The sequence below is a fragment of the Adiantum capillus-veneris genome, chromosome 2 (genome assembly GCF_014529385.1).
Source record: "Adiantum capillus-veneris isolate H3 chromosome 2, ASM1452938v2, whole genome shotgun sequence".
Lineage (NCBI taxonomy): Eukaryota > Viridiplantae > Streptophyta > Polypodiopsida > Polypodiales > Pteridaceae > Adiantum > Adiantum capillus-veneris.
In genome coordinates, this window is record NC_140932.1 from 12503946 (window position 1) to 12514918 (window position 10973).

General features: G+C 44.5%; 1 protein-coding gene across 2 annotated transcripts; it reads right to left on the minus strand.

The window, feature by feature from the left end:
* Positions 1–2250: 2250 nt before the first annotated feature.
* Positions 2251–10715, minus strand: LOC147462381 (thiamine thiazole synthase 4, chloroplastic-like). Of its 2 annotated transcripts, XR_015184373.1 has the most exons (4): positions 9746–10715; positions 9297–9518; positions 9024–9211; positions 2251–2788 (listed from the first exon to the last, which is right to left on the minus strand). XR_015184373.1 is itself a non-coding variant. In XM_086483765.1 (2 exons), the coding sequence occupies exons 1-2, from the start codon at positions 10643–10645 to the stop codon at positions 9351–9353; spliced, it is 1068 nt and encodes a 355-aa protein (XP_086339891.1). In that variant the 5' UTR covers positions 10646–10715; the 3' UTR covers positions 9227–9350. The 2 variants fall into 2 exon arrangements, 1 of the variants encoding a protein (XP_086339891.1); XM_086483765.1 differs by lacking the exons at positions 2251–2788; positions 9024–9211 and having other exon boundaries at positions 9227–9518.
* Positions 10716–10973: the final 258 nt, after the last annotated feature.

The window sequence follows — 10973 nt, forward strand, 5'->3', positions numbered from 1 at the left end:
CTCATGAGATGTTCTAGAGTGTTCTAGGGCTAGTTCCCACATGGCTAAGAGATGGAGTGATGGCATGTGTTTAATCCTTACACATTCATGGTCAAACCCCTCGAATGTCGATCTGGAAGTGACTAGAGTTCCAAGCTAAGCCGATATGAGGCCCAAGCGTTCTGTAGTTTCCAATGAGATGAAGCTGTTCGCCATTCCAAGGTCATAAAGAATCAACACCCGCTAGTTATTCGCAAATCCCCAAACTTAAAGAAGTTGACGCTTCCTTTTATGTATTCCCTGCACATCAGGGATGGAATTCAAGCTCGGTGGAGCGGGTTCCTTCCTCGATTGTTCCATCTTTAAAGATGCTTGTTCCCCGTTGTTGGCGAACAAGATAGTCGGCCTTCATATATCCTTTCTCACCACAATAGAAGCACCTTCCTTACTCTTTGAAGATTTGTACTTGCTTCGACGTGAGATACTTAAGCCGTTTGCCGATACCCCTTGGCTTCTAAGGTTAATCAGGGTGCTTTAAGGGACTCTTCTTGCCTCAGTTGCCGTGGTCATCATAAACCACTCTTTGCCTTGCACGATACGTGCTATGTTCCGTCCGACTGGAGGTTCCAGTGGAATGTACATCCTCGACAATAACTGCCAACTCCATCCGCTAAAGACTATCCTGTCGGTATACCTTCATATTCTTCCAAAGAGGTGATTGAAGACCTAGTAACTTTTCGAAGAACCGACCAAAACTCGTCAACAAAAAGCCATGACTTTCTCATGTTTTTCTAGGCGATGCAGTCCCATTCCTTCTGACTATCCTTCTCGATCAGGCAGAAGAAATTGTTCACAAAATTCACCTTTGAATTGAGCCCATGTTCTTGCTTGTGTTCCTTCCAAAATTTTGGCCACCCACCAGTCGCTTGCTGTCTCCTTGAGATGCATCCCTACATGCCACAACTTCCGACTTTTTAGTGAAGTTTCCCTTGGCATAAGAATCTTCAAACTGCCTAATGAAAGACAATGCCTTGAAGATATCTCTCCGTCTTGTGTAGTTGTCAAACTACGTCCTTGTCACCAAATTTGAAAATCCACATCTTGGGGCTTTTCTTTAGTGCTACATAAGAAAGTAGTAGGAGTTTTCTTCTTTGGTCGAGATTTAGATATTGTATGAGAAGTACATTTAGTAGAAGAGTCGAGAGTATGATGGAGAAGAGATAGCAGAGAAAGTGTTTCCTGGCCCTTACTCTTGGATAGCCATCTGCCTAATTGGAAGATCCCTTGTACGTTTCGGCACACCATCTTACAGGTTGCTTTCCACCGACACGATTTTCGTAACGCCTCTCAACATCCGTTTCTTGCGGCTTCTTGATTCCGTTCAAAACCAACTCTCCTCGTTAGGTAGATCTTTAAGGTCTCTTAGAATAGTTTCCTATGACGTTAATATATTACTATTCTTCTTATTCCTCACTCTCTCTCTCTCTCTCTCTCTCTCTCTCTCTCTCATACATGTTGCTTCCCAAGCCCTCACTCAAAAACCTATGGTCACTTCCTTTCAACCACGCCCATCACATCCTTGAAGGAGACCTAACATATCTTCCTTCCATAAACTTCCGGGAGAATCCCCTGCCTAGCCTTGATGTGCGTTCAATTGAGACTAGTCCAAAAACACTGTTTACTGAAGATGCGACTCTTAGTCTGCACAGGCCAACACATACATGAAAAATATTCAATCGTCCCCATAAGACTCAAAGATTAAGCATTGACAAGATCAAGCATTGGGAATTTCAACTAACATTAGGCACATCCTGCTCCCTCCCTCTTTAAAAAACCCCCTTCCACCTGAAATTTGAGTGCACACAATAAGCAACGACACACCCAACAACACCAGTTTCACACCCAGAACCACAACTCTGTAGGGACGATCAAGGATTGGCAGGGCCTTTCAACAAACATTAGGTAGATCCTGCTCCCTCCTCTTCTAAAAGGGCCACCTCATCTTCTAAGCCTTTGTAATTGAGCATACATTATATAGGAAAAGATCCGACAACCCATATTCACATGCAAACACCACACCCAACACCATCAGTTTGCCACTCAAAGCTGCAACTCTGTGGGGGGAGAGACAAAACAAGGGCACCCAAAAATAGACTCACATGATATTCCAGAGAGACAGATAGAGAGAGAGAGTCGCAAATGGTTTCCACAATTAGAGTGTTTTGCCGGGGAGGGGGGGGGGGGGGAAATGGTGTTCCAGACCCCAGAAGATATTCAATAGATACTGTGGATAAGAATTGCAGGACAAGGACCTGCCAAAAGATGATACACCCGGCAACAACAACAGAGATTTGTGGGTAAGTGGAGAGGGTAGGAAGAAGATAACTTTAGCATCGAATGAACAATCCCAAAAGAATCCTGAAAAAGGCCATCTGACAAATTCCAACGACCAGAACCCTCCTTACAAGAAAGATCCAACCAAACCAATGTTAAACACCAAAGCACAAATACCATTTGTCACTCCCCTTCATATAGCTGCACACCTTCCACCTAAGAAAGGCTTATCGAAATCCTCCTGCATATCTCACTAGTTGGGTAGCTTCTAAGCTTTTATTCTTGACAGTCATACGTGTAGTAGACAACCATGGCCTCATATGCACAATCATTGCTAATCAGCTTGATCTGCTTCAATCAGCTCCAACCTTCTCATTCCTTAAGGTCTGCACACTTCTTAAGGAAACAAGCCCACTACTCCTGTGCTATCTTCCATACCCTTCAAGCTGAAATCATGTTGAAACCCAAACTCCATCTAATAAGGGGCAGGAGAACAGAAAACATCTCTCAAACCACGGAATACACCTTAAAACTTCACAAAAGCTCGTATAACATTAACCCACGCATCAATGCAATACAGTAATATCCGTCAAATACAGAAACGATATTCAGAACTAGTCCACTAAATGCTAGCTTAGGGCCACCACAGTAACGTAACAGGTGCATTTGACACCAACTTCAGCAGATTGTACAGCTTATCAGTCCTAAATCCATGCTCCATTCAAGGCTCTTTTCTGTGAGGACAGCATTCACCATGTACAAGGTACACCCACACCACTAGCACACACCTACTCCAGAGGGGATCAACCGCCCAAAATCATTGACGCACATGAGCCATCCATTCCCTCAAGGGAAACAATCCCAGCCAGGTTGAGGTTCGAACTCACTCCATGCCAATTGGAGAGGACGGGCCTTCCCATTACACCAGTGCTTGCGACTCGATAGTAGGTTGGCAACTAAAGTTGTATGATGAGCTTCAAGTTTCGCCGTCGCCACACTGCACAGTTCACACATGGTTCACACCATGTTGGCATAGTTCACATGGTGCTCATCCACTTGTGTGGCTCACATGTAGTTCAGAACATGATCCTCCTATTATCATCCCATGTAGTGCACAAGCTCGATCACATGTTCACAATAGTGCACAAGCACGACACTACCGATCAAGGCTTCTGACATCAACCAATCATGAGGCGAGGTACACACCAAAGAAAATGCTGGAAGAAATGGGGGCAGCAGACTATCAGAAGAGCAACATGTAAATGGACCCTGATGACAAACCATTTCAGCTATCTACATGTAAATGGACCCTGATGACAAACCATTTCAGCTATCTACATACCTTCTCCTTCCTAAATTCACATCCATATATTCTCCATTCAAAAATTTACAAATAGGACACATTCTCCAACTATAAGCACAGTTCCATCTCGTGTATGATGTGTACGATGACAGCTGAGAAAATATAGATGCAGTAGACCAGCATATGTACCTTCAAAAGGTTAGGCAAGGCTATATTCATTATTACCTACAAGACAGGCCAGCCAGACAATATAAATAACTAGATGGAGAATGAACCAAATTCACCTTGAAAAGGTAAAATATGGACTCGTGGTTTATTATCCACATGACAATCACCATCAGCTCCTCCCGTTCTCAAGGTTTGATAGCTTTTCTTAAACCCGAAATGGAACACTCTCACCCATCTGTTTTCTAAAGTTTAAAATTCCGCTTCTTTGTTTACAAGACACGATCTTCCTCCGTCTTCTTTTTTCTGAAGTTCTAATTGTTTCTTTATTTTTAGTTTTCCCAATCTAGTTTCTAAGACTTATCTGGTAGGTACTAGGTAGAGACTTATGTCTTTGTTGGCATTTTATAGCTTGTCTTTAACCCAACTGCAACAATTTCCCATTCTGTTTTCTGACGTTGGACTGCATTTTAATTGTCTTCTGTTTCAAAGGACGTTTACCCCAATCTATTTCTAAAGCTAGACTAACTTGCACATCTCTACCGCCCCACTCTTTGTTGCAGAAGACATACATAAAACAAAACATATTCTCCTTACGAACTAAACAAAAGACTTTGGGCATGATTTATAAATAAAGGACGGAAGCTTCCTCCAATAACTTTGAAACAATCACTACGTCCAAAAAACCTCGTCATTTTAAATTCAATGCTACCAGTCAGAGACAAGACAGCACCTCCACAAATTCCTAAAAGTCTAAAAAAATATAACGTGTATCTGTAATATATTGAGGTAGAACCCATTTGTAACTAGTTTGAGGCTTGAGCACTGTTGGAACTCCATTCACATGCAACCTTCAGTACTACTCCAAAAGGGAGGAATAATAAGATCACCATAGGATCAAATGCCCATACCTAGCACTGCATGAAGTCAATCTCTATATCCAGAAATTTCCAACCTACTGTCACTGTTGGTGACATAAACATGCCACTTAGCAAATGTGTGCAGATGTGCCACTTCCGTGGAGCAAGTTAAGGGCACCCCCATTATGTCCATATTGCGAGGGGCGACGAGTGAAAAAGGGCATGAGAAAAGGATCACTATGCAGACCCCCAGACCCCCTTGCCCACCTCTACAACAAGATCAAGGGGGGGGTTACGTGTGCAGGTATGCACAGTACTCAAACAAGATCAATGACAGCCTCTAACCCCGAGTATGCTGCACGCGCCGGGGGGGGTGGGGGGGGGGGGGGGGGGGGGGGGGGGGGGGGGGGGGTAATATGTGCGCAGGTATACACAGTATCAAACAAGATCAATGACAGCCTCTTCCCTCGAGTATGATGTGTAGCATTAGCACATCTTGCTTCTGCTAGACGAGGGGTCCATCCACAGACCACAATACATAGTACATACAAATCATGGAGTCTAGACAACACCAGATTAGCCATTTTCTAGCGGAGATACACAGATAGAGGCACTCTTGGCACCTTAAGCAGCACCAAAGGGTGGCAAACAATCACAGGTTCCACACAACTCTTCCTACCATCCGTCAAACTTGGAACTGCCCTCGTACTTGAACATATAGGGCTCCGTAACTCCCATTGCAGACAGATGCAGGAGATCCAGACTTGTAACCACCACCATCGCATACAGATCCAGAAGATCTAGACTTGTAACCACCATACAGCCCTCAGCGTAATCATACACAAACATGCAGTGTAACAAGAAACATTTCGTGTTTTGAGATTGTCATTTCAAGCTCTCATTTCCTTTTGTTTTGAAATTGAAGTTGAAACACGTGTGTATATAACCCCTTTTGATGAGAAAATATTAAAGCTTCCAACCAAGATTCAAAACTTCAGCACTTAACAGCTACGTTTGTCTATTCCCTCATGCTATCACTTAACAGCTACGTTTGTCTATTCCCTCATGCTATTAACCCATGTGTTTCTTTCATGTTAAGATCCTAAATAATGTAAGGGCACTCAAAGAATACAATTACCTTTTTAGTGACGTACAACATAGGGATTAGGTCGCTCTACCCAATTTAATATCCATCCAAGGGTGTGCTCGTCGTAGGGATTAATTTATTCTTCCAAATTTAATACCCATCCAATGGTGTGATTATCTTAGGTGGATGTTTTTAGTGTACAGACAAATTGTACTTCTAAAAAAGACTACCAATTGTTCACACCTTGGTATGTACTTGGTCTATAACCAATGGCGTGTGCAGATTCTTCAGGTGATATCTAACAAGCTGCCCGACATCTTGATTTTCATGGGGAGTGAACTATACTTTCCATGCACATGAATGCACTAAATGCATTTGCAATGAACGAGGTTGCAATGAAAACAAGGTGAAGGTTTACGATGGCTAGCTAAAGATAGTGTTTTGGTCAAATTTGTTCCCCTGCGGGTCTACCACTCACACTTCTATTTGTTAGTGTCACACTTCTACCACTTCTATTTCCACTTGCACAATGTTGATCATTAATTGCTTTATGGTGTGCAAAGTAGTTGTGACATGTTTTGGCTTGTCCAAGCAATAGCTAGGGCGGGAAGCTACAACACAAAACATGCACCAAGGCCCTGAGATTTTAAAAAGGATGATAGTCACCTTGTAAAGCTACTTACATGTTCCTTATCACTACAAATGAAAGCGAGCACAGCTGCAATAAGATTTAGCACCCATCTGACCCTTTTCGGACAATTCTTTTCTGTCTTATGAAGGTCAAATTTTATATGAATTTGTTATCAGAAGGATCTACAGCACCTTTAGTAAGTAGAAGGGGCTTGGCTCAAGACTGATTCCTACGCACATTTTGGGGGGCAGTTTAGGGTCATTTGACTGCATAAGCTTGAACCAGTAACCAGCCTCAGTCCTCAAAAGTGCTTTTTTGCAATAAGAAATCCAATGATGCCTCAATCCCTAATGCAACAAGTAAAGGAGAAATGGTGCATCCCTTTCTCATGGATTTCTTCAACTCAGTTTCTCCATTAAAGTAGCCATTTAATACTGTGATCAAGCTTGATAGTTAACATTACATTCTTGCTCTATTCTAATGCAAATGTTGTAATGTGAAACACTATCTCGTTTCTGATCTGAGATGGAGTGAGAGTACCTCAACTTTGCCGATCACAGCTTTACGTCCATTCTCTCTCGTTGGAAAGGCACCTATGAAAGATCTTCCTCATTTAACCGCTCTATTAACTGCAACCACAAGCTCATCCGCGCCCGTACCTTCTTCAAGGGTGTTGAGGCCAATGCTGGCCCCATCAACAAAACAATTGAATTCAAATCCCCCTGGGACTATGCGAGTCCCAAATGTCAACCTCACTAGCCTCACAATGTCTTTGCCTCTACCATCTCCCCCCCACCACTCATGTCTTGCCATGTACAAAGTCTGCTTGGGCGCAGTTTGCTGGGACTCCAACCTCCTATTGGACCTACACATAAACTTGCCAGCATTTATGTGTAGATCCAATCCTCTTAACACAAATCCATGGTGTAAGAGCTACCGTGTTTTGAGATAGGGGGGTGGCATTGCTCATGTTTTCGCTGTACCACACACTGGTCGTGCTGCGATGATTTTTAGAACCGATGAGGCTCGCGGCAATGAGCTTGTTGCAGATGCTCATGTCCCACCAGCCACTTTGGTAGGCCCGGGAGATGCACTAATCAAAGAATAAAGTAGTACAGACCTTGACCCAACTGCACACAGATTTCCAGCCACTACATTAGGCTTTAAGCCAGCCCCATCCATTACAGCTTCCTCATCAAGGTCTGAACTCAATCACACCAGAAAATTTCAAGCCGGACATTACTGCATCTTGGCTGCCTGGACAAGCTTTGCTGGACCGACAGGTGTACCAAAGGATACAAGGCAAGTCGAATTTAGCACATTTTCTGGCACGTCCATTGTCATGCCGAAGCAAAAGCCCAAATGGAGCCCAACAGCACAGAACTTCCCTTATGACAACAGCCCAAACAATTGACAACACCGGAAAGACCATCACAGACCAATGGACCAAAAGCACAACATACCCCACAGCCTATGGTGCTAGTCATCTCCACCCAAATGCTGCCCTCAACCCAGGCTTGATCTGTGATATAACTCGAGGACTATGTTGATTTTCTTTACAGTCAGAACCCATGTTATATCCGCATTCAATTTGAAAGATCTCATTGTCACCTCTAAAATCACCAGCGCTCGCAAAAACCGCCTTTCTAATGTATTTAAAAATTGTCCATGGTATCAAAAGGCCAGCTATTGCCACTCTACCTAATCAGTGTGCAAGTTTGGTGTGTCAATTCATATGGGAAAAGGCACCTTCGAAGGCGCAGGCTCCCGGGCCTCCCCTCTCCACGCTGCACACCGCATGCTCTCCTCATAGATCTACCTCTCTCCATCGCTGGTCCAACTTCACACCTGCAGGTCGCGATAGCTCACTAAAATAAGCATCCACAGCAGCACGTGGACGACAGTGGGAAGTGAGCCATCTCCTAATCACGAGAAAGTCCTTAATGGCAAGGAAAAAGAGGGAATAAAATACTCCCCCAAACCAGGACACGTGTTGAAAATCCAGAATTGCACGACCTTCACCCATAGTGCACTAAGGCCTTTAGCATGCCAAAAATTAGCTCAAAATTGACAATCCTACAGATCCATATAGAACACTTTCGTGCTGTAAAGGTGCTTCCCATATACACACCCATGAAGTGCGCCATACACCAACAGCAACAATTCCACTGAAAGTGCACCTACCTAAACAAACAAAGAAACCTGAGGTTGCTCAGATCCATATGCCTGTGAGTCCTGGTCGGAAAGAGAGCTGCCAGTTTGGGCATAAACCAAATACTACTTGGTTGTCACATTTCGTATCTCCTGGGCAAGGTAGAATGGCCCCAACTAACCCCTCTTTGCAGCGTGCAGCTACCACAAATCATACAAATAGGATATCAGTGCAAACCTCCGCCCAAACTAAATAGCAAACAGTGACCTCAGGCTTCCATAAACACATTCACCCAGATCACAGCCGTGTTGTTAAATTGTCCTCGAAAAACAAGGCATGAACCAAAAAGAGAGCAATTAAGCGGACAGCTACAAGAGTAGGGCACCTGAAGACATTTATACTTCACAAATCCACATGCACACTTTCAAAAAACTGTTACTACCTACACTTTGAACATTTATTGCCACATTCAGAGTAATTCAAAAGAATAAAAAGCCAAGTGCAAACCTTACCTAACCTCTGCACACATACCAAAAGCTACCCTTGGACCAAAAACATCGACTCCACCATGAACAATGAACAGCATGCCCTGCACACAAACAAACATGGGTCCAGCACACTCCCTTCGCAGGAATTACCCTGATCAGGTTCAAAGGGTGTCATCTCAGTCCACTTGACAACTTGAGTCAAGTGGACACCCCTGGTGCCAGTAGAATTAGCACAATGGACTTTCGACCACTTTAAACATTAAAAGTTCAAACATTTCTGCGTAATAGCAATTGTACATAGTGACCCCATGAGGCACTTTCAGACAGAGGAACTACATAGTTCACTCATAATTATGCGGATGCAGACGTTTCATCCTCCACAGATGCAAGAACAAAGGTGTTCGGATGTACTCCACCAAGCTTGTAAGATCCATCTAGAGCATTAGGTAGCCCAAGAGCCTTCAAAGCGAGGTGTGCTGCCTTCTGGCCCGACACCATCATTGCTCCAAAAGTAGGTCCCTGAGATAACCCCCAAAAAACCAAATATCAGAGTGTTGCACAAAGACCAGCCATGTGAAATGTCATATCTTTCATATTCAAGTATTGATAACCTATCCATAAGAGTCAAAAACAAACTCCTGGAAAACTACTGGCCATCCATCCTGTCACACAGTCATAGGTACACACCACAAGCCATGTGCGAAGAAAGACTTAACACATGAACACAACATAACCATTAAACTCACCATTCTAGGGGACCCATCAATTTCAGCCACCTCCATGCCAGTTACAATCATACCAGGGACAACTTCCCGGGTATATCGCACAATCGCGTCCTCTGCGGTGTTCATGTCAAGAGCTTTCATGCCAGGCACCTTATCAATCAGGCCAATGCTCATCAAACGCTTAACACCAGTGGCACCAAAGGGCCCATCATGACCACATGAGCTCACCACAACTTTAGCTTCCATCACATTAGGGTCCATGCAGCTCTGGGAGTCATGATTCATGGACACAAGCGCCCAGTTTGTGACCACACCCGCTACCCGGTCATCCTTGACAATCAAATCCTCTGCAGCAACTGCATTGAAGAGCTTCACATTTGGCCTAGCCAAGAGCTTGCTCATTATGGTAGATGTAAACAGTGCAGCATGCTTGATCACCACATGTGTGTCCTTTTCATCATAAGAGACACCAATCTCATCAAGGAAAAGATGTGCAGGTTTGCGTACCACCATGGCAGAGAAGAGCTGGCCACCAAGCCAGGCGCCACCTCCAGGACTGACAGATTGCTCGACAATTGCAACATTCACGTTAGGGTTCTTGCTCAGCTCATAGGCACAAGAGAGCCCTGCAGAACCCGCACCAACAACCACAACATCAGTATCTGCATACGTTATCATGTCGGTCATGTAGCGCCGGGTCATCTCACGGGCGACAATTGACTCACGGATCGGCTCAAATTTGAATGAGGAGAGGTCATAGTTTGGGTAGAGGGCTGCCTGTGCAACAGTCGAGCGTGCGCGCAAGGGCTTGACAGGGGTGACGGGCAGGTTGAGGCGGGATCCAGAGAGAGAGGATGAGGACGAGGCAAGGGCAGCAGAGCTCTTCAGAGGAAGGGCCGCAGACAGCGAAGCCGAAGCCATTTCTGCGCAGGATGACGGAGATGTGGTGTGCGCACAAGCGGAGCAGAAATGTTAAGTAGGCCTAGGCCTATGTATTCTTCTTTCATACGATATTTTTGGGGCGAGTGGCTCCGTGCATGGATGCCTTGTCATGTGGAGTGATGCAATTATAACAGGCTGCATGGCACATGAATTTTCTTATTTTAGTATATCTAGGCCCAGTTCATAGGAGGCGGCCCTCGTCATTATATGGCACGGCTCTGGCCAAGGGGGATCTAGGGCTCAAATTTGGGGACGCGAGGCAGATTTAATCTCGGTCGTCGGATCACGCAGTGAACTGGGGGTGAAC

Excerpts from the sequence above, each read along its gene's own strand:
- LOC147462381 (XM_086483765.1), bottom strand. The coding sequence starts at position 10,645 with ATGGCTTCGGCTTCGCTGTCTGCGGCCCTTCCTCTGAAGAGCTCTGCT. Across the intron at positions 9,519-9,745 it reads TTGATGGGTCCCCTAGAATG|GGACCTACTTTTGGAGCAAT; the intron begins GTGAGTTTAATG and ends GGGTTATCTCAG.